This window comes from Meleagris gallopavo, chromosome 19, assembly GCF_000146605.3.
Source record: "Meleagris gallopavo isolate NT-WF06-2002-E0010 breed Aviagen turkey brand Nicholas breeding stock chromosome 19, Turkey_5.1, whole genome shotgun sequence".
NCBI classification, from domain to species: Eukaryota; Metazoa; Chordata; class Aves; order Galliformes; family Phasianidae; genus Meleagris; species Meleagris gallopavo.
The window spans coordinates 958840-982183 of record NC_015029.2 but is presented as its reverse complement, the minus strand read 5'-3'; the positions used below and the strand labels follow the sequence as shown (position 1 = coordinate 982183).

Here is a 23344-nt window from a genome sequence, read left to right as displayed (position 1 = left end):
AACCTTCCCCGAGCTGTGGGGAATGTCAGAGGTCGTGCCTGCTCCATCCTGGGAGGCTTTCGTATGAGCGGTTCAGGCGCCGGGTGAGCGGGCGCGGGCGCAGACCCTGCTGGGTCAGACAGCGGTGAGCAGCCCGCGGGTCTGTGTTCCCGCCGGATGGGAGCTGCGGGTTTCGTTGTAAGGTAAGTGAGCAACCTGAGTGGGTACAGAGGCACCAAGCTGAGCCCGGCTGGGTGAAAAACAAGTCAGCTAATAGTAAAGAGCAGAAACAATTAATGAGCGCAGTCGTTCCACCTTGATTAAACTGCTGCCTGTTTCTCAGGGCCGTCCTGTGGGACGTGAAGGCAGGAGAGATGGGGCTGCCTGCAGGACAGCCGTGCAGCCCAGCAGCCACACAGCAGCAGCTGCCCATGAGAAGGGCTCTGCAGATGGGCCCTCTCAGCTCACCCAGTGACATGGCTCTGCAGCTCCAGGCACAGACTGGAGGCTGCTTCGCAGGCTTTGCTGCTCTGTTGTCTCTCACTCAGTAGCTGCTGTGCTGCCCGCTGGTGTTTCTCTTACCTGAGCCTTTCCAGGCTCATCTCATGCTCACTTGCTTTGGATTTTGGCACGGAGCTGTGTATATCCTGGGCATGTTTGTTTGGGCATTATAAGCATCCTTTCTGTCTGGGCTTTGCATGTTTTGTTTTTTTCTGTAAGTCAACTTTTTCTCTTCTTGCTTGGCAAGGGAGTGCTTTTGGCTGAGAAACAGAGGGCAAAACAAAGGGGAAAAGAGTGAGGTTTGTGCCCCTGCTATGTGAATAGACCCCGCACCATCTGAGCCATAGGAGGGCATCTGTGACCAATACCTGCCTCTTCTGTTGTGGCCGCTGTCTGCAGCTCAAGGAATAGGAAGTCAAGGGTGTGAAAAATCCCTGAGAGACGGCAGGAGCAAGAAGCTGATCTCTGAGCAGGGTCAGAGCAGCAGCCTTGGTAGCTGCAGATGGCTGCCTTCCGTCTTTCCTCGGGGCGGTACGACCCCTGCTGTCCCCAGTGCAGGAGATACTGGGCCCATTGTAAGCAGACACACTTGTTTCCCTCCCAAAATAGTCTCACACAGAGCTGCGGGCAAGAGCAGGCCACCAGAGCAGGGAAATGGTGAGTGGTGCCATTGCCCACCTCTGCGGAAGAGCCGCTGTGTGTCGCCTCTCTTACAGCTTTAATGTGGAACTGCTCAGCCAGCGCTGCTGTTCCTACCTGCAGATGGTTTCCTGACGAAGTCACCTTCCCCTTTCCCTCCTTGAAATAATTCAGCTGTCGTCTTTCCTCCCTACACCCTCTCCTCTGAGGCTGGATTCAGTCCCTGGCCTTGCCTTCTTGCCTCTACATGGCTCTTCTTTGACTCAATGGTCCTCTTGTTTCCTTGTTTCGTTTGCTCCTCATATATTTTAGGAATTTTTTATTTATCTTTCCTTTCCTGCTATTTTTGTTTTTCCTGCTGCTCCAGTGCCATTCCTCTGCAACTCAATTTGGCTGTTTACACCCTTTCTATTACAGACATCTGCATTGTTCAAACCTTCCCTTGCTATTTTGATCTTGTCGGGAACTTCTAGATTCTTAGGCTCTGCAAGCGAGCTTTGCTGTCTTTTTCCAAAATTTCTTAGTATTTAACAGTTAAGGCAGGATCTTGTTCTCTGTAATGTGCTTCTCCATGGGTCTTTGGGGCATAGACTGCATCCATCCAAAACTGATACTGAAGAGGATCCCCCTTGTCCAGCAGCAGATCCTTGGCAGTGGTTCAGGTAACTCAAACTGCAGGTTTTTGAGAGATGTTCACGTTTTCCCCAGGGTGACTTTTTTGGAGGCAGCTGTTCCAGCCACAGTGGACACCTAAGGAATTTGGGTGCAGTGGGGACACATCTCCAGTCTGCAGAGCACAGCATGTGGTTGTGTGGAGCTGTGGTGGCAGTCAGCTGTGCTGTGCTGCACTGGTATACCCCAAGGGCAGGGAGAGCTCTTTGCTCTTGGGAAGCACCATCCCCACCCTGCTGTGCTGGGTTTGTGAGCTGTGCTTGGTCTGGTGGATGGTGGTGGGTTTATGCAGGGGGCTGGAGGGCTGCAGGAGGAGCAGGCTGCTGCAGACTGGGCTGGCTGCTCTGGGAAGATGGAAGCTATGGAGTGAGCAGGGCCACAGCTGAGACCAGTTCTGTGTTTGCTGCTTAAAGAGGAGATGCTGGTGCTTAGACTTTCCAGGTGGGAAGGTGCTTAGAACACTCCCGCGAAGAAAAGCTGTTGGTTATGTGCAGCCGTTGGGGTTTTTAGTCTATAGATTTTCTCTGGGACTCACTTTTCTTATTTGGACCCATTCTTGCCAGAGATCTGTGGTACTGAGGAGAGAGAGTGCTCTTGGGGACACGTTTGCATGACTTTCGGAGCTTCTTTTTAGCCTTGGCTCAAGGTCCAAGACCAGAATTCCCACATGTAGAGAGAAGAAAACAATACAACCCACAGTGCTAATGTGTTAATAAAGAGACTTGTTGAGCTGCCACCAAATTTGACTGATAGGGAAGAAGAGAGGAGAGAGGTTTTGTAAAGAAAGCCGCCTTTGATATTTCTTCCTGGACAAGGATGACGAGTTTGACTGACCTCATGGAAGGGTCTGGCAGTCATTTCTGAGATGTTTTCATGTCTGTGTTATTTGCTCCAGATTTTTCAAAGACCTCGGGAGGAAGGTGTTTGTACTGCACCATCATTCTCCATGGAAATTCCATTCATGTTTAAGGCAGTTTGAAACTTTGTAAAAACAGTCTCCCTCCTGCTGCTCACATACCATGGGAAATTCTTGGCAACTTGAGAGATAGCTAAATAAAACCATGGCAAGCAGAGGTCCCCAAACCCTTCCCAGCAGGGATGGTGCCAGCAGTGTGGCTACAAGCAGCATCACCTTGGGTGTGAGGAGGTGCTTTGCAGGTTGCCTTCAGTGCACATTTCACATCTTAGGGACAAGAGTTAGGCTGTGACCATTGTTGAATCAGTGACTGCTAAGTGATTGCTTAGTGATTGCTGAGCCACTTCCCATCATTTATCAGCAGTCCCAGATGAATGGAGACTGGACAGTGTGACACCCAGCTACAAGAAGAGTTGGAATGAGGATCCAGGGAAAAGCAGGATGTCAGCTGGACCTCAGTGTCAGAGAAGGTCGTGGTGCAAATCATCTTGAGTGTGCTCATGCAGCATGTGCAGGTCAACCAGGGGATCGGGCAGCATGGGCTCAGGAAACGTGGGTCCTGCCTGACTGACCTGATCTTCTATGACTGGGTGACTCACCTAGTGGGGGTGGGAAGGGCTGTGGATACAGTCTACCTAGCCTTCAGTAAAGCCTTTAACTGTGTCTCCCATAGCATTTTCCTGGAGAAGCTGCAGCCCGTGACTTGGGCAGGTCAGTGCTCTTTGCTGGTTGAAGAGCTGGCTGGATGGCTAGGCCCAGGGTGTGCTTGGGAACGGAGTTACATCCAGCTGGTGACAGGTCGCAAGTGGTGCACATCAGAAATCAATATTGGGGCTGACCCTGTTTAACTTATTAATTGGTGATCAGGGAGGGAACTGAGTGCACCCTCAGTAAGGGTGCAGGTGACGTCACGTTGGGGTGAAGCACTGATCTGCCTGAGCATAGGAAGGCCTGGCAGAGGAATCTGGACAGACTGATCAATGGGCTGAGACCAATGGGATGACCTTTAACGAGACCAGGTGCCAGATCCTGCACTTCGGTCACAGCAACCCCAGGCATCACTACAGCCCTGTGCTGTGCACTACAGCTCCGTGGGTGCGAGCTGACATCCAGCAGCAGACGAGCCAGCAGTGTGCCCAGGTGGCCAGGAAGGCCCACGGCATCCTGCCTCGTGTCAGCAGCAGCGCAGCCAGCAGGAGCAGGAGGGGATCGTCCCTCTGTACGGCACTGGTGGGGCCGCACCTCAGCGCTGTGCTCAGTGCTGGGCCCTCACTGCAGTGCGGACACGGAGGCCCTGGAGCGGTGCGGAGATGGGCCTGGAGCTGTGAGGGTCTGGAGCACAAGTGTGATGGGGGAGCGGCTGAGGGAGCTGGGATGGGTCAGCGTGGGAAGGGGAGCTCAGAGCTCAGCTCAGCTCAGCTCTCTACAGCTCCTGAAAGGAGGTTGTGGTGAGTGGAGTTGATGTCTGCTGCCAGGTAACAGTGGCAGGACAGGAGGTGATGGCCTCATGTTGTGCCAGGGGAGGTTCAGGTAGGAAACATTTCTTCTCAAAAAGTGTTTGGGTACTGGAATAGGCTGCCCAGGGAGTGGTGGAGTCACCGTCTCTGGAGGTGTTCAAGCACAAGGTGGATGTGACACTGATAGAGAACAGTTGTACCTTTCCTGGAATTTTTAATAGAGATGATGTGAAAAGTGGGGACAAATCAGAAAGAAGTGATTTGCAGAGCATGAATTTTATCTGTGGTGTGCTGATCAGTGTGGCTGAGTCCAGGCAAGCTAGCTGATGATGTGGTTTGATGTGCTTTTTTGAGGGCCTTGATGCCCAAGGTGCAGTAATGTAAAAGCAGGCGGTGCTCCCAGGCACGCAGGCTGCTCTGTGGTGCAGGCACTGCCACCAACCACGTACTCTGCAGAGTGCCAGGAAGTAACAGGGAAGAAAAGTTCCTCTCGTATAGTTCCGTTCAAACAGTTCCCTCGCTTTCCTTCCTGGCAGTGTCACACTTTGTCGCTATGGCAAATCTGTGACATTACTGCAGGTTTGAAGACCACTAATGGTCATTTCTGGCAAATCTTGTTCTGTCTCCATCCTCAACTTTTGTTTACATGCAGTGCTGGATAAGAGGCTAAGCTGGATTTTGAGCTGTTTCTCAAAAGCAGATGTTTGTGCTTCTGCCGCCTGCAGGTCACTCCTGTGCAGCTCAGTGGACCCCACTATGCAGGAGATGCAGTGTGCAGACCTTGTCTGCAAACCCAGACCGTCGTGTGCCTGGCAGCTCATTGATTTGTTCCTTAAATGCTAGCAGAAATGGGAGCAGTTTTCTCAACGTGTTCATGCATCCTGTGAACAGCCCCATAGGCTGGGAAATCGTGGTCCAGATCCAATGGATCCCAGCACTGACCCAGATAACACGACTGGTTTTTTACCTTGCACCTGTCTGTTGTGTTGGAGCCCATTTCTCCTGTTTGCAAGGAATTTTTGTGCAGTCTTGCAGGTGATGCTGTTTACCAAATGTTTCAGACCAAAGTTCCCAACTTAGAGCAACTTTTTGATGTATTATGAATTGCTTTTCTTGTTAAAGAGTGCTGCTTTACTGCATTGGGCGTATAAAGCTTTTATAATGGAAGGCTTACTCAGGTGTTCATGTCCTACAGAGAGAAAAACTGAGATCTCTCCTCCAGGAAAGGCGGCACAGCTGGAAATGAGAGGAGTTGTTGTTTTTGATACAGTCCAGGTTTCAGGATCTCTGCAGCTCAGAACTGGCATTTAATGAGAGTCTGAGGAGTGGGTGGGCTGCACTCTTCTCACCTATTAAGCTAGAAGCTGATGGAAATCTTACTGCTATGTGAAATGCTAGGAGTGTTTCAGCTCCAGGGCCTCCAGTGCAGCCTGGGGATGGAATGCCGGTCAACATGCCTTGCACGTGCATTGAGTGGCACACAAGAGGAAACAGCAAGGAAGGAGGTGATGTACAGCATCTGCTGTGGTGTCACAGGATTAAAAGCTGCTGTTAAGGTCAGGTGCCTGTGCAGTGCAGAGGGACCAAGGTGGCTGCAGAAGAGGTGCCCCAGCTGCAGATGGATGCGCTGACGGGTGCAGCACTGTGTCCCTTGGGTTTGGGGTTGCTGACTGAATGCTGTCACCGCCCCTGGCCCAGAGCTGGGCCCTGAGGGAGCACACTGGAGGCACAGCAGAGCTGCCTGCCTGCAAGCCTCGTGCTGCAGCACCTGCATTGCTGCACGTCTTGGCAGGTGCTGTACCAAGTGCGAGCCATTTCTGATTGCCGGGTCTTCAGGCATCGGGTACTTGTGGTGCAGCAGGATAGCTTTTGGTTTGTGGTGCTCTTGGACACCTGGAAAGCCGGCTGTGGTTCTCATCAGGTCGGTGGTGCTGGGGATTGAGCTGCTTGAGAATGGGCCGCATCTGTGCTGTGACCAGCAGTGTCCCACTGGTGCTGGTGCTCCGGCTGGGTGCAGCACATAGCACTGACTGCAGTGCTGGGAGCAGTGCCAGCTCCCCTCCCTGCCTGTGGGTGCTGCAGGCTGCAAACTCACCTGTGGCTTTCTTTCCAGTGTCTTAGCCAAATGTGTTTGGAGTCATCACTTGTGTGCAGGACGGTGGCTGCGAGCGCGTCTCTGCTGTGTGACGTTGTTTAGTTGGAGGAAGAAAAGTAATTTATTTCTTTTTTAAAATATTTCACAGCCCCGTAAATGAAAATAAAATAAAATAAAAGATTGGCCTGATCTTTTAAAAACAGATTTCCCTTTGGGCTCTGACTAAGCGTGAGAAAGTTCAGGCTGAAAGGGAATTTGTTTAGAAAAGCAGTGAAAGGTTAGGAGTGAGGATGTGGGCTGAAATGTGCCTTGCAGTCGTTAGCTGGGGAGGTGTGGTGTTAATGCCTCACATGTGCAAAAACATCTTAAAAGTTGTGACTTCACCCCATTAAATGAATGTGTTCAGAATGAGGCTTTCCCTGCCCACAGCCCTTAATGTGCAGGGTACGGAGATTTCAGCGTTCTGAACAGCGATGGAAGGACTTGTAAGTAGTTTGCTGCTGTTAATTTCAGGTTAGAGAAGAGCCCTGACCATCTACATGTCTTCATTAGTTTTAAATATTCAAATTTGCAGCCTTAATGTTTCCTTATAGTATATTTTAGCCTTTGTTGTTAGAATCCTAGAATGGCCTGGGCTGCAAAGGACCACAGCGCTCATCCAGTTCCAACCCCCTGTTATGTGCAGGTCACCAACCAGCAGCCCAGGCTGCCCAGAGCCACATCCAGCCTGGCCTTGAATGCCTGCAGGGATGGGGCATCCACAGCCTCCTTGGGCAACCTGTTCCAGTGCCTCGCCACCCTCTGGGGGAAAAACTTCCTAATATCCAACCTAAACCTCCCCTGTCTCACTTTAAAACCATTCTCCTTGTCCTGTCACCACCTACCCTCACAAACAGCCGTTCCCCCTCCTGTTTATCTGCTTCCTTCAAGAACTGGAATGCCACAATGAGGCCTCCCTGGATTTCCTTTAACTCTTTAGAGATAACAGAGTGAAAAATGGGCAGTGTCACTGCTGTGGTGAAGCCCCCTCGTGCCTTGCACCAGTCCAGCCTGACGTGAATGGAGTGTGTGTTGCACACCCACGTGCTCGTGCCACAGCCAGCAGTTACTCATTTACAACTTTGATTAATTTTTCCAGTGTTCTTATTTAATAATACTCCTGCTCCTTGGGGAAAGCTATAAAAATGGATTTTATTTTTTAATGCGTTTGCATTTTAAGTAGGTAAAGTCTCTTTAGATTCCCATTTGCCTAACGAGTAGATGAATGCATTCATCTTCAAACGGTCTGAGAACAAGAATGATAAATTCCTGTGCAGGAGGAGGATGTCATGAAAATAATAAGGAACTGAGGCTGTGGTCTGCAGCCTTGTAGCTCTGGGTAGAACCAGTTGCTCTCTGTGTAGTTTTAGACTGAGGTTTTAGAAAGAAGGTTTCAACTTTCCTATATATCTGTGAATTTCATGTGATCTTATTAAAAAAAAAGAGAAAGAAAGAAAGAAAAGAAAATTTCTCCCTCTTTCTCAGATTGTGAGCAAATAGACCATGTTTACAGAAATCTGAATGTTAATACATTGCAGCAAATCTCTTTCACCATTCCTAGGCAACAAACTTGAAGGAAAAATACATTTATTCTAATAGAAATGGTAAGAGCTGTAGTAATCCCGTGTTCCATTCATCCATCAGTTTGTCCTGAAAATGCCAGGAGAGCTTTTCTGAAGATAGAATTACACCGTCCCTTCCATCAGGAAGTGATACGCGTTCCATGCTCCAGCGTGGGCTGAAGTTCAGCAACAGAAAAGGTATACAGACATCAGTGCATTAATTATTCCGAATTCTTTCAGCCTGCCCCTTTCTCTGCTGAGCATTTCAACAACATTATAGCAGAATAGCACACAAAACTCTTACTTTAAGTATCTTTGAAAGGTATTGAGCATCATCCCAGTCAGGTGTAAGCCAGGAGGTGCAGCAGACTGCACTGCTGTGTGACCAGCCTGCCTCACCACAACGCTCAGGATTTTCACTTTTAAGGGTCTTGGTAACCAGGAAAGGCAGAACAATGCAAGGATTGCATTCTTAAGATTTCCTCCTTTCAACCTAAGCATAAAGGTTAGATCTCCAAATGATCTTGGACAGTTGTAGAGAGAAGGCTTTCCTTCATTCCCAGTATGAAGTTTAAGGTCTCTTCTTCAGGGCTGCTCAGTCATTTAACTATCACTTTTCCTTTCCACTTTGGAAACTGTGAGTCCCCATCTGGAAATCACAGTAACAACATTTCTAATCAAGGACAGATGAGTAGGAAAAAAGTCAACCTGAGATTTGTTTTCGTTCATGCAACCCTTCGTGCTGCATCGTTTAATCTGGGCAGTTGTGAGCAGACGAGCAATGCACTTCTCAGCCAAACCTTCTGATTTCAAAGGAGTTCACAATAAAATGGCTCTGACTGTATCTTCTGCACAATTCCGTAATACGGGCTGAATTGAATTTTGCACTTGTGGTGGGAGTTCAGCATCCGTGTTAGTGCAAAGAAAAAAGAAATATAATTGCATCAACAGGTGAGGTGTGTACAAGTGCACCTGTTGTTGTTATGCAGAATGGATGCTGTTCCTTGTTGAGTTTCTGGTAAGAGAACATCAGCGCTCTCTTTGCAACATTCTTTCACTTACACTCAGTGTTTAAATTTAAATGGAAAAGGATCCGGCACTGCCCGAATTGACACCAGAATGAAATAAGCACAAAACTCGATCTGCTGGCGTTAATTATATTGTCTGGCATGTCTGATTTGTGGCACGGAATCCGAACATCCTGTTCGTAATGCTGATTTGGGGATAATTGCAAAATGCCATAATATTTTCACTTTATATTGCTGATACTTGCCGTCTGTTTTGATTCAACTTCAGTGTACTTTTAAGTGCAGAAGGAAACACACTGACGTGCAGCAGCCAGGCAGCTCCTGGGAAGAGTTTTCTGTCTGTCCATCCAGTGAGCGCAGCCCAGAGCTCCATCCTTCCTGGAAGGTGAGGGAAACCACCACCCCCAGTGTGACCATCACTGTGATGAAGAAGGGGCTGGCTGGCTGTCAGCAGTGGATTTGGGATAATTCCACACTGTACAGAATGTCCTGCTAGTCTGGCGTTGGGTTCCCACACCTGGGAGGATTACATCCAGCCCTGGATGCACAGTACAGGAATATCCATCGTGCTGACTATTCGGGTGATGTGTGGTTGGATAAAGCATCAGGAATTCAGAGGATTCACTGCCCGCTGACTTGCAAGCAGCCTGCCAAGTGCTGTAAGGTGAAATCAGCTGCTGAGCCCTGTGCCTGCCTGCAGCTCACAGCCTGCCTGGTTGAGGGTGGCCTGGCTGCCTGCAGCTTTGTGACTGCCTTCTTCTTGGCTTGTCGCTTAGGAGCCCTGCTGGGAGGCATGGGAAGTGCCATGCTAGGCCAGGCCAACGTGTGCCTAAATGTCTGCTGTGACAGAGGCCAAACGTTCATGGGAAGGAAGGAAGTGGTCATGAAATGAGTGATCTTGGAATAGCCCACAGGGAAGGATTTTTCCTAACCCCCAACTTAGGAGCTGGAGCCGTAGGAGCCTTTGTGTGTGAGGAATTCTCTCCTTTCCAAGTTTCTGGATTTTATGATTATTTAATCTTTACTAATATAACTTGGGATACTTTAATCCCCTTGCGGGATTGCTGCTGACTTTGGGCTTTCCAAGGAATTTTTGCCATTAGACACCTTTGAATCGAGCTCTGTGTAACAGCTTGCCACTGATTTTACTGGCAATTCTCTCCTTGGCTGTAAAATGTCAGGTATAAAGCTCCCGACTGCAGTGCTGGAGTGAGGAGTGGAGGGAGGGCTGCGGGCAGGGAGCAGGCATTGCTCTCTTCCCACTGCCAGTCTGGTATCTAGAAGGGAGCTCCTAAAGATGCCGAGGGGAAGGTCAAAGGAACTGCCTTGAATCTGCCTGGGAAATCTCCTGCAAGCTGAGGAAGCCATAAATGTCACCTTGTCTTTCCATGTGCCCATCTGGCTTCTGAAAGTCAGTAGAAACCTCTCTCTGAGCTGTCTTTGTGCCACAGAAATGAGTGAGGGTCCCAGATGGCTTTTCTCTGGCTCTGTTCTAAGGAGACGGTAGCTGTACAGTGGGTCTTCTTTAGGGATACTGCTCAGGTCATCCGTGTGTTGGACACAGCTCAGAAAGGTGTTCTCCAGTGGTGGACAAGCAGAACATACCTCAGAAAATTCCTGTATTTCCTGTTGCTTTGTTTGCACCAGGTGGCTTAGTCATGGTGGCTTTGGATCTCAGTGGAGAGTTGGTTCTTGTTCCTTTCAGTGCAGCAGATATCCCAGGAAAGACGATGTTCAGGTGTGTCCTACCCAGCCCTCTCACCAGCCCGCTTCATTCACCACCAGCAGGACACTTCAGCACTCCAGCATCTGCCTGCAGCTTTCCAGGGATGTGATACCAGGCAGCAGTGTCTCACAGACTGACCACAACCCACGGCCTTGGCTGGAGGGCGGTGCTGTCACTTCGTTGTCATAGAGACCTCACTCTGAAAGCAGCATCACAACCTCGTAGAGTTGACAGCTCAACCCATTGCAGCAGGCTTAGCTGTAAGAAATCCAGCTGCCTCCCCTGGCAGGGATGTTGCTGGGCTTTATGAAGAGCTCGGGCAGCCTTGGCGTTCCTGGGGAATCCTGAGGGATTCCTGAGGATTAGTGCTTCCCTCATCATTCCCAAACCTCCTGCTGGGAAGGAGGAGCAGGGCAGGTAATGCTGCAGTACTGTGCAGATTGCCCTCTTTTCCTTACACACTGCTGGGTTTTTGCACACCGGGAGCTTGGAGCACTGCTGGATTCCAGCAGCAGTTCAGCAGGCTGTTGTAACTTCTGTTCACTGGTTTTGCATTTCCACATTTGGAGGCTGTCCCAAACGCACAGCTGTCTGTGCTGTGCTCCCTGAGGGTGGAATCACTTAAGTTTGAGGAGTCTCTGCAAAGTGCCTGGTTTGCTGTGAGAGCTCCCGTGGCAGGTCGCTTCTGTGGCTTCTTCCATGCCGAAGGTGAATGTGATTCTGGGGCAGGCAAAGCTTATTGCTGGCTGTGGGAAGGCCTTGGGCAGCCCCGCAGCCTGCTGTGCCGAGATCCCGTTCCGCCGCTCAGCAGGCAGCGTGATCTCATCCTTGCAAGGCTGTCATCTGGATGATCTGTGTAACTGTTTCCAGTTTGGGTTTCTGTGATGCTGTGCAGAGCTCGCAGCCCAGTGGAAATTTGAGTTTGTACGCTTTGTGTGGTCTCAGACTCCTGCGCTGAGGGCGATTTAATTGATCAGTATTTTTAGCTTGCGATACAGAAGTCCTGACCTTTCAACAAGTCTGATTGCTATTGTTCCCTTCTGGGTTTCTACAGCAGCAGAATCCGGAGGTCCTGGGCCAAGTGCCCTGAGGAACAGAGTCTCTTCTTTTGCCTGCCACCGCTGGGCACGTGCTCTCTGCCCACCCTCTTTCCTGTCAAAATGAAATATGTGTTTTTTTCTCTGCTGGATATCTGAAGCAAAACAGCTAAAAGATCTCAGACTGTTCAACGCTGCGTCTGGGAAGAAAGATGGCCTGGCTGCTGCTCCCTGGGGCAGTGTTTCAGGAGCCACGAGTCACTGCTGAGCACAGACCACACGACAGCACTGCCAGCAGCAGCCCTGCAGGCAGGCGGCGAGCAGCGCGTTCCCTGGCTTGTACTGCAAGCAAAGTGGTTGAAAGTGCCTTCTGATCCCAGAGCTGGGTGCTTGCAAAGCCTGTTTGCTGTGTTCGTATGCCAGCCCTTCACATCTGAGGAGCTGCTTTGTAATGTGGCCCTTTTTGGGGAGGTGATGCTGCCCTTCGGTGTGTGCATTCCATGGCACCTGACTGCAGGTATAGGGCTGTCATGCTGCAGCTCCTCCTGAATCCTGCTCCCTTCTGAAAGACTCATGAGCACGAAGGAGGAATTGTATTTTCTGGAGTTTGTTGTGGTTTTTTGTGTTTTTTGTTTTTGTTTTTTAAACTGGATGACTTTTCAATGTTTTCAAACTAGGTTTGTAGCAGTGTAATGTGGTGCTTGCTCAGCTTGCAGCGGGGATGCTGGACTGTCACCTAAACAGTAATCAACAAAATCAGCCATAAGCAAAGGCAGTGAACCTGAAGAGTCTCTTGTAGCTCTTCCCATTGGCAGCTATGCTGCTGTGTATCGCAGGTACGGCACCCAGGCTGGATCCTACCCTGCCTGGTGCAGGATACGTGGTATCAGTTAGAAGCTGTCCAGCAGCACATGCAGGCTGGTTGTGCTCACTGAGCTTCTTGCTAAGGAAGCTGTTGTGCCTGCAAGGAGCACAGGAGGTGTCTTTGAGCTGCCAGCAATGACAGCTCTATTGGGTACAGCTTGGAACTGTGGAGCAGCCCTGCAAGAGTAACTGCTGCTCAGAGAGGGGGAAGCTTCACTCCACACCAGCAGCCTGCTGCTGAGCTCTCTGCATTGCTCCTCGTATCTGCGACTTGGCACTGCTTGCTGAGTGTTATCTCCGTGACACAGAGAGAAACAGCTTAGTACCAATACCAGCTGGAACAAATTCTCACTTATCAAAATGAAGGTTGTTCTTCCTTAGGGAAAGCAGTCCCCTAACAGAGCGAACCAAACCCTGCTCTGGTCTGCACCTGGTGTGTGCTTTCATTCCGCACGCTGCCCAGAGGAGGAGGTGATTACCCAGTCAGGCCCAGCCCTGCAGTGCCGTCCCGAGTTACAGGAGCTGTGCTTTGCTGTGCCTGTTGGACCTGTGAGCTGCTACCCCAGTGCCGTGGTGTGCCCAGCCTTTCCTTTCATTTTCTTCCATCGACTGTGATTATCGAGCACTTTGCTTCCAAGCTAAGGCTGTAGCAGTTTTCCTCCTCCAAACAGAGATATTGAAAGTGTTCGACATCAGGTACTCCTCTGAAGAATTAGAGTTCAGTTATCTGCTGCATGGCTCATTAGTCTTCGAGAAGGAGGTTGGCTTCTTGTCTTTGGGAACCCAGTGATGTGGGACTGATTACTGATGACTCGTTATGAATTTTCTCTGCTCATAATTGACTGTATATTTTCACAGCGGGTACACAGGTAGTCACTAGGAATCATTAGAGTCCCTTTGTTGTCACGTAGGGCCCTGGGTAGATTAAGACCCTCTGCACATTGTGTGACCACAGAAGGAGATTGTGTGAGATTACTGATGAGCTGTAATTAGATGTATCGTTGCAGTGACTCCTTGTGCTTCTATCACTTGGACGCTGTTGTTTTGCTTCTCTCCGTCCTGAAGCAGTGGGTCCTTTGCATCTTGCTCTGTTCATCTGAGCTCTGTCTCACTTTTTCACCCTGGACTTTAAAAAATCCTTTTTGTCTGGCTTGCATTGCTCTGCTCTAATTAAGATAAAAATATTTTCTGGTAGCAGAATCAAAGTTCCAGTGCCCAGCTGTTGAACACCTGGCGTATTTGGTGTTGTTCTCTCACACATTGCTGTAGCTCTACTTCCATTCTGCCAAGTGAGGACTGGGAAGTGAAACTTCACGTAGTGCTGCAACCCCAAGTTGGACCGTGAAACCAAGTCCATGGTTAGACTGTATCAGTGCATGTGAGCTTTAAATTCATATCTCTGATGTAGATAAATGTCAGACAAGTAAAATAAAAGGTGACTTAATATACATACTCCAGTGCATTTGAATGTAGTGTGGAGCAGATAAGAGCAAACAACACTTTGGTTCTCTGATGTACACGAGTGCAGACAGTGGGGCTGCGGGGCTGCAGCAGTGAATGTGCACAGCCCTGGCTCGCTTCTGCTGTCAGGTGCAGCCCTTTAGTTTTAGGATGCTTTGTAGCTGCTCAGGCTGATGTGCTGTGCTCGTAACAGGCCAGCTGTCGGGGCTGTCAGCTGCTGTGGCCGCTGCGGAGACAGCACTGCAGATGGCACAGAGTGGCTGCCTGGAGGTGAGGGCATGAGGCTGATACCAGGAGATGGAAGAACCTTGCCAAACTGACCATCAAAGATGTTCTCGGGGTATGGCTCCTCTGCTCTGATTTTCTTCTTACATAGGCACAGTATCTGGACCAGAGATTTTCACTGTCCCAGTCAGAGCAGAACAGAGCATCCTGAGATCTTTGTGTGTCTGGCTTCCCCTCCCCAGCCTGATGTGGCCAGGCCCAGGGACTCTGACAGAGAGCTGAGCATGTGTTAGGGTTGGTACAGCTCTGCTCAGCGTTTTGTTCCCTTGGAGCCATGCTGGCAGCATCTCCCCAGTGTTTCCAGGGTCCTGCAGGAAGTCACTGTCCCAACTCAGTGGCACCACAGCCTGCTGCAAATCTTGCTGCATTGCTCCTCAGAGCAGTGGCAAGGAGAACAAAACTCCCTTTTTGAAGATGTCTTACTCTGATCTGTAACAGGGACAGGGTTTGTGCAGGGATGGAACCAGCCCACCTGTGTGAGTGCACACAGGGACACGGGGCAGCACAGGACTGCAGCTGGGTGGGGATGTGGGAAGGGGCTGAGGTGAGGGAGCAGACACCAAAGAGCAGTGGGATAACTGTGATGAAGGGGAAGGGAACTGTTGTTGGGGTGGGGTGAACAAAGAGGTTGTAGGTACAGACACAGAACCAGGCTCACTTGGTCCCATCGTTGAGCAGATTGCTGCCCCTGGTACTTGGAATTGCAACTCTCTCTTGTGTTTGTTCCAGCGTGCTCATACAGGACCCTGGGTGCAGGTAGAAAGTGGTTGGCAGCAGCAGTGGGAGCCAGGCATAGTAGGAGCAGGCACACAGCCAGTCCCTGCATTTAGGTGGCGTGTTCTGACTTTGGCTCCTCACAGCACATACCTGGGCTTCGAGTTCAGTTCTGCCAGTTCATCCCATCCTGTCTGTACTGTGACCCAGTGCTTCTAAAGGAGATTTCAGCAGGACCTGCTGTGAGGTCCTATGGGGCTTCACCGGAGAGCAATGCTGCCTGACTGTGAAACAGAAATGCAGAATGTGAGTGCGGTGCTCACCAGCGTCAGTGTGAAGCAGCGGCTGTCTGCGAGCCTGAGGAATTCCACAGGGCATCCACGTGGGATGGATGTAACAGCGTGGGGTGTGTGACTGAGCAGTGTTGTCTGGAGCACTTGCCTTTTAATTGAAGGTTTCTGAAGTGACCTTTTTTCTTCTTCCTGCAGACAACTTTAGGTACACGTGTGACATTTGCGGGAAAAAATATAAATATTATAGCTGCTTCCAAGAGCACAGAGACCTGCATGCTGTGGATGGTGAGTACTGTTTTAATGCTTAGATACCTAAACTAGAATGAGACATCAGTGCCATGTGATGAAGGCCAGATGTGATCCTGCAGGACCTCGCAGCCCAGCCGTGTGGATGTGTCGCAGCATCCCTTGCTTGCCTTTGTCAGGGGAGGCACAGTCCTCGTGCTCTGCAGGGAGAGGGCTGCTGGGCTCCTTTCTCTGCGTGCATCAAATCAACACCCTCTGCTGGGACCTGCGGTCCTTGCAGTCCCCTGTCTCTGTCCCTGTTTATGATTAAGATGTGTGTCTTATTGCTGAGTGCCCCAAGGTCAGTTTGGCTGCTGGCTAGGCAAGGGTTGGTTGCCTGTTGGTTTCTTACTTCACAGGTTTGTTCCTAGCGTGCTCCTCTGTGACAAGCAATGTTTCAGGGTTGAGAAATATTGTTTCATTCTTGTTAATTACTGTGGTAGTGACCTGATGCTGTTCAGCCCAGTGCTTCCTATGCAAATTTGGATGTGGTCAAGGCAGTAACAATCCAACAGAAGCAGACGCCCTCCTCCAGAAGCACTTTGTTTCATGTTTTCTATACTTGATGGAATAGAAACAGCAACATACTGTCTTTCATTTGCCTGCCTGTGCTTGCAGGGCATTTGAAACCCCTTGACATGGAGCCCACAGCTGCTGCAAACCCTCGCTGCACGTGCTGGCAGCCTGTTGGTGCTGCTCCTCACCTGGCAGAGGAGGGAGGGAGGCTTGGCAGGAGGTTTCAGTTAGCTGGAGCATCTCAAAAAAACAAGTGGGTTTTTTTTTTACAAATAAGTGCTATCCAAAAAGGTTTCCTGCCTAAATGTGCTCAAAGAGCAGCACGTGCTCTCTTGCAGTACCACTGCCACATACTTACCAGAATTAAACCCGGTGGGCTAAAAGTTGCTGTGAGACAGACGTGTCTGCTCCTGTCAGAAATACCTGCAGAGCTGTGGCTCAGGGAGCTCTCGCTAGGCTTATGAGAGGGCTTTGGACATAGTTTCCACTTGTTTCTTGCAAAGCCAGTGTCCATCATGGCTCCACCCAGGGACCAGATGTGTGTCAGCAAACACAAGTGTGAAGCTGGAGTGCATCTGAACTTCCCATCGGGCTGTGTCCATGTCAGAACAAAGGCCATGAGAATCTTTGTATTTTAGGGCTGGGCATGCTCAAATAGTTCCTGTGTGGATGCTGATGGGAAGAAGAGGGACTGGGGCACAGAGCCTGGTGTATTCAGTGGGGCTGAAACATGCTGAAGCGGTGCGTGAAGTACAGGAGGAAAACACGGCCATTTCAGAGGATTTAATTTCTCTTTTGTTTCTTCCCCTCCTTTTTCTATTCTGTGTTAGTTTTTAGTGTGGAAGGGGCCCCAGAAAACCGGGCAGGTAAGCTGAGATCCTTTGTGTGCTTTATTTCACAAACCTTTTCAAGCATTCAGTAGTTCAAGCACAGCAGGTCTGACTCTACACTTGTAAGAGTCCAGGGAGTTTTGTCACTGATTGCAGTGGGAGAAAAGCATCCTCTGTTCCTCCCTGACATGTACACCCCATAGGTTAATGCCCAGCCCTAGTAGATCCCAGGCTTTTGTTATAAATACAATTGATCAGGCTTCTGAAAAATCAAAGAAGCAGGTATTCCATGTCTCAGGTGATTTAGTGACTCGTCCAAGGCATAAATTAAGTTACTTTATAAAGTGGGTTGGGTACTGATTTGCTTTGAGCTGTGCTGTGAGATGTTAGAAAGTCACTGGTCAGTATCTGGTAGCTGACTTGCTGGCATTCTGCATTACTGTGCCCACTTTCAGACATTAAAACATCATTAGGTGGGAGATGCACTAGAAGAAAATCAGAAAAGGTAACTCAGCCTCTGTTCAGTGTTTCTTCAAGCAAAATCCAACGCATTATCTATCTGTAAGTCAGGTTACTGGGCTGGAAGGGGTTTGTTATCTGCCTGGGGCACCTGAGGTGGAGGAAGGACAAGTCAGACAGAGGGATCGTTGGGTTTGTAATTCATGTTTCAAAATCTTGTTACAGATCAAAATATCATTACAGATGCAGGAGCATTGAGTGCCTGTGCAGCTGTAGAAGGAAAACCTGGGGGTGTTGTCAGCTCTCTTTCTGGTTCTGTTCTCTTGCAGACCCCTATGACCAGGCCGTCATAGCAGCAGAAGAAGTGAAGGAGGAGGAGCCAGAACCGTTCCAGAAGATTGGTCCAAGTATGAGTTATTTTAGAGCTTCACATCTAAAAGAGGAAGCACAAGGGTTTCAAATCTGGCATTAGCAAAGGTGTTGGGACCTCAGGGATGGTGAAAGATACCTTTACATCCAAGTGAACACCAGCCATCACCAGTCCTGGCCCTGAGTGCAGCTTCGTGATGTTTTGTGTTCAAGAGCTCTGCGAAGAGAAGAGGGAGGAAGTTTAAGAGAAAAGCAAAGTGGTAGTGATTAAAGAGGGTCCTCAGGTGTATTGGCAGAGTTGGCAGTGTTTGCATGCACACTGCCTCTGTGGTGGGTTCACCAAACACATCCAAGAGAAACAAAAAAGGGACCAAATTATGTCCTCTAAATTCATCTCCATTTTGGATACAGTTGATGAACCCTGGGTTTTGCTTCAGCTTGCAGCTCACTATCAATTCTGTACTTCCCAGCACTGGCAGGAACAGAAGGTATCTGTGTGTGGTTACGCTGCTCCATTTTGTCAAGTACCCCCAAAACACAGATTGGCACAGAAAAATTCATTGCAAGAGAAATCAATTCCAATATAAACATTCTGTAATTAAAACTTGAACTTGACAACTCTGTTTCCTGATTTGACTGTCCCTGTTGTCCATGCATCACATACCATCTGTAAATAAAAGACAAAATTGTCTGTAGTGTAGACTTTAAAAATGGATTCTCTCCTTTGCTTTACACACTTACCTGCTGCAATTTCAGACAATCTCTTGTACCTTGTTCAGTTCTGCTGGAGTTGGTCCATCACTGGATACTTGCTTTAACTGCTGCCTTTTTTGGGAAAAGAATTTTAGGGCAATTATAGGGCAGTTAAGTTCCCAGTGCAAGAGGAAAATGCTCTAGTGTTCTTTTTGTCACCTGGCCTACTTTCTACGTAAAGAGACAAGAAGTCAGTGATTTTGTGAGAGGTTGCTGCACTCCTTTCTGATTTTTTTTAATGTATTTCATCTTCACAGAAACTGGCAATTATACCTGTGAATTCTGTGGCAAGCAGTACAAATACTACACTCCATACCAAGAGCACGTGGCACTGCATGCACCTATTAGTGAGTATCCTGCTGGAAATCCTTCATTACAGACTATGATATGCAGTGGTTGGTGATAAAGATGAGGGCTGCCAGGAGAGTGTATCATTTTGTGGATCCTTCCACTGGACCCTGTGGGGCTGCAGCTGGCAGACTGCAGATCATGTGCTGACCAGGACATTGTAAAGCTGAGCTGGAATCTCCTACAGGAACCCTGTTTCTGTTAGGTGTCTGATGTCACTGAGCTTTTACCAAAGGCCATGCCATTCTTCATGTGTTCCTTAGGGCTTGATACTTTATTTTGTTGCTTAACAGAAAGCTCCAGTGCCCAAAGTGTACATTACGAAGAGATGCACGAACTTTCCTAGCCTCCCCTAAGTAATCAACACACATCCTAGTGGGGAAGCATCTTTCTTAGGAGCTTCTGAGAAACTATTGCAGGCAGCAAGTTCAAACTGGTTTTCAAAATCATGTGAATTACCTTGGCAGCTTGCTACTAAATCACAGGCAATAAAATATTTATTTCAGGGAGCTTGGGAAAAGGCAGTTCTCAGCATACTGCACGACACTACGATCTGCACTCTGGAGGGACACTACAGTCTGCACTCCCCAGACAGAGGGGAGGTTGTAAGGAGCAATTAAGTGTAATTCAGTGCATAAGTCTAGTAAAAATAGTTGAGAAGCTCTTGCTACGTGCTGATTTAGGATGCTTTAAAAGTATGCAGAGAAGTTATTTGCCCCTAAACTTCATGCTTTTTTCATAGCATTGCCCTGTGCTGTGCTGCAGTTCATGTGCTGTGAGCCAGCGTAGTTGGTCTTTTGCCCATGTTTGCCAGGCTGCCAGCTTTTTGGCTGGTGATGGGGATGGATGAACTCAAGCTCATTAGATTAAGTCAATTTTGTTAGCTGCTCATCTGCAGCCAGCAGAGGGAGTGCACACTCCTTCCTCACCAAAACGAGTTTCAGTTGAGCTCTAAAGTAATCGTAATAAGGCAGCTTTAGTTTTAGACTTACGTAGAAATAAATTGGGAACATAATCCACCAGATCATTACTTTGAAGGTAGGTCAAGGCCTGGTGGCTCTTGACAGCCCCCATGTAGCTTCTCTGGAGTATGGAGATAGACCAGCTTGATGGTAGAAGATGTGGGGCATAGAAAACCTCTGCCACCAGTTGATCTGCTTACCTCCATGGGAGTTAACCCAGTGCTTATGTCTGTACATCCCTGCACCCTCAAATTCCACTTCCCAGGGTAGATAGCAGTCTTAACCTGGGTGTCATCAGGTGCTCGGAAAAGCTGCTGGAGGTGAAGAGCAGTAGCTCAATCTCACAGAATAGATGGACCCACTGACACCATGTGCAGATAATCAAAGAAACATGGTGGTTGTTTAGCTGAGGAGCAGTGTGCTGTGGCTTGTGTATGCTGCATCTCTGTTCCACAAGAACAGATCACTGTCTTCCCAGTACATCCCATTTCAAAGGGATTTATCACTGAGGATCTCTGTCCCTCCTCCCAGCCATCTGTAATAATAGGCTGCAGCTGCTGGTTCCAGTCCAGGCTATCCTGTAAAAGAAAAACAGCTATTCCTCTTTGAGAGGAATTTGCCTGAAGCAGGCTGTGCAGGTCTGACTGCAGATACAAATGGTCCATGGAGATACTTCTTCCAGTGCAGAGTGCAGTCATGGGGTCATCTGCCCAGCATGAGGCTTAGGGCTTGTGCTGTGAGCTCAGTGTGTGTCATCTGGCTGCTGTAAGTCAGGACAGTCTGAAACTGTAATTTGGGTGAAATCAGAAAACCAAGTGTTAGGAGAGCTGCTGAGTGAAAACCTGAGCCCTAAAATGTCAGGATCTCAACTGTCTAGGGGAGGGATTTGTCAAGCAGGAAGGTGTGGCTTTGGCAGTTGTCACAAGTATTGGAGGAGGTGGCACATTGTTTTGAATGCTGAGGTTGGAGCCATTCTCGGACCTTGGTTTGTTTGTGTAGTAGCCTTTGCAAAGAAGAAAAAGCCTGTCCCTACTTCAGATTAGACCAACAGTCACAGAGAGAACATGTCCAGTCCTTAAAGCAAGTAACTTTTACTTAGAGGTCACTTAAGAGCAGATCAGGATAATACTACCATAAGGTTTAAATCCTCCTTATAAACTTTTTCCCTTTTTTTTTTACATTTTTTTTCCCTCTCTTAGTTGCCATGACCTGTAAGATTTATGATTTACAGTGACAAACCACTAACCCTGATGAGCATACAGGAGAGGGTGTGATTAGCTCCCAGGCAGGCTGGCCCACCTTGCTCCTCCTGTAAACCAAGGTCCTGAGAGGTAGCTGTGAACACCTGGTTTCTGATGCAGTGCATGACTGGCTTTTCTCAGCCCCCAGCAGTCACAGGAAGTAAAGCTGAAAGACTCTGTCTTTACCGTGGCTGTGCTCTCATGATTATATGGCAGATGCTGAAAAATTAGCCTTAGAATAAAGAATGCATTTCAGTATCACCAATCCAGCTTTTTAGGTCTCTCTGCTGGAGTACAAACTTCCCTTCCGGAGCCTGTCTTTCTGTTTTCTTGTGATGATGGATTAAAAGTTATTGAAAAGAGGCTAAAACAAAGACTTACATCCTGCAGAGTCTTTGGAGCTTTCCAGGATAATTTTTGGTCATTGCTGCTCAATATCTGCTGTCTGGCAAAGCACTCTACTTTGGGGGTCACTGGAATTGCTAATGCCAAATGTCTCCTTCAGAAGTCCTCTTTTGGTAGTGAGGACATAGGCCTTTTTCCTAAAGCTAGAACTGAGTAGTTACTCTTTTAGAATATTGATACTGACAGTGTTTTTGTTGGCCAACAGATCTGTTCAGTCTGGGGAGGGGGTCAGATGCTGTTTCCAAAAAAAATGATTTGTAGGATTGGAGGCATATTCGTTGTCCCACACTTGAAGGTGACTGTGCTACTGCAAATGTTCTTGGATGTTGTGCTTACAGTGCAGAGAAAACCTAGTGTGTTAGGGATGTGGACAGGCTGGAAAAGCCTCTGAGGTTAGGTTTTATCTTCCTAAGTCCAGGATTTCCTGGTAACTGCAGGTATGACAACAGACTCCACAGTAGTAGAAGCATGTGGTGAGAGCTGTGATGTCTGCACAGCTATCCACGGCCACTGCTTCTGGGATGAAAATCTGATGTGATGGCAGGTCCCAGTGTGCTAATAAGTCTTGATGGCGCTGAGCAGCCTCACGTGAGGCCTCCACTCACACACCAAACCCCAGTGTCAGCTCGGCTGTGTCAGTCTCTCTGCCTGTGCTACCCTATGGGATATCAGTCTCCAGCTTGGTTGTAGACATGCCTCTGCCTGACAGTGGATCTTGTTGATCAGACCCCGACTTCCTAGCTTTACCTCAATCATGTCCCATTGCCCTGGACCTCCTTAAGGATTGCTGAGCTGTGTCTGACCTTGCTGATCCTCATGAGACCAGATCTTGCCTCTGACCTGTGAATTGACCTGTCAGCTTGACCACAGATGTGCTTCATCAGCGAGAACCTTCCTGACGACCCAGACTCCTGGCTGACCTGGCTGCCATCTCTGTGCCTGCCCAGCTGAGGCTGTGGGATGGAATCTGTCTCATGAGACCACTGCCCTGCCAGCCCTGTGGTCATACTGAGCTTCTGAGGAGACCTCCTGCATGCTGATGCCTGAGGTGCTCATGGAAATTCATCAAGCCTGACCACTCAGTTACTTTTCTTATTGTGAAGAGCACTGGATACAATTTGTTCATCAAGAAATGTTCAAATACTTGCAGTGTTTCTTAAAGATAGATGACATCAGGGCTTTTTCTTCTAAGGAAAGCAGTTCTTTGTGGTAGTATGTCTAGTATCCCCCTCAGGTCCTGCCTGACCAAGAAAATAAAAATTAGATTCCACTTGTTTGTCTTTCCTTCCTCCATTTCACTGAGCGAAACTTGAGAATTCAGATTTTTTTCCCACTCTCTAAACCTGAAGTGCCTTAATTTCTTACACAACAGAAATGTTTTTATGAAGAAGCACATGAAGAATCTGATAGATTTCAGGACTGTTTTTTTCCTGTGGAAAGTTCTGTTTCCAGTAGCAGAGGTTTCCACTTAACGTACGGAGCTTCAGGCCATTGCTAAGGAACCCCTTTCCATCATGTCCATTACAGAGAGATTTTTCTCCAGCAGCAGTGGAACCATCTGAATGACATTTTTAGCCATATTTCCCATTCATCCTGGCAAGATCTTTCTGAAGAAATATGGTACACAAATTAGTGAAAACTTCTACCTGCGGTATGCTAAGCTGCTCAGAGACTCTGATAACCTGTTCTGTTATGGTGTTGCTTTGTGGCAGTATGGATTTGTCTGTTTTCCAGGGAGACATGTTGAAACGTCTGCTAGATTTTCTCCTTTACTCTTGCAGCTTGCTATTCTTAGACCTTGATGTTCTGAGCAAGGACAGGAAAGCCAGGAGAGACCACTGATCTCTGAACTGACTGGACTAAAGCCTGCTGTGACTTGCTTTGACTTAATTGTTTGAGAACCTGTTT

General features: G+C 48.5%; 1 protein-coding gene across 9 annotated transcripts in view; it reads left to right on the top strand.

Moving 5' to 3' along the window:
- ZNF618 (zinc finger protein 618) overlaps positions 1-23344 on the top strand; it is a 128367-nt gene that overhangs the window by 80377 nt on the left and 24646 nt on the right. For 8 of the 9 annotated variants that reach the window (XM_031556138.1, XM_031556134.1, XM_031556133.1 and 5 more), the window contains 4 exons: positions 15464-15553; positions 16900-16935; positions 17688-17765; positions 18738-18827. In XM_031556138.1, coding sequence (XP_031411998.1) covers positions 15464-15553; positions 16900-16935; positions 17688-17765; positions 18738-18827 — 294 coding nt within the window. The remainder of the gene's footprint in view (positions 1-15463; positions 15554-16899; positions 16936-17687; positions 17766-18737; positions 18828-23344) is intronic. The other variant, XM_031556135.1, reaches the window with a different exon arrangement.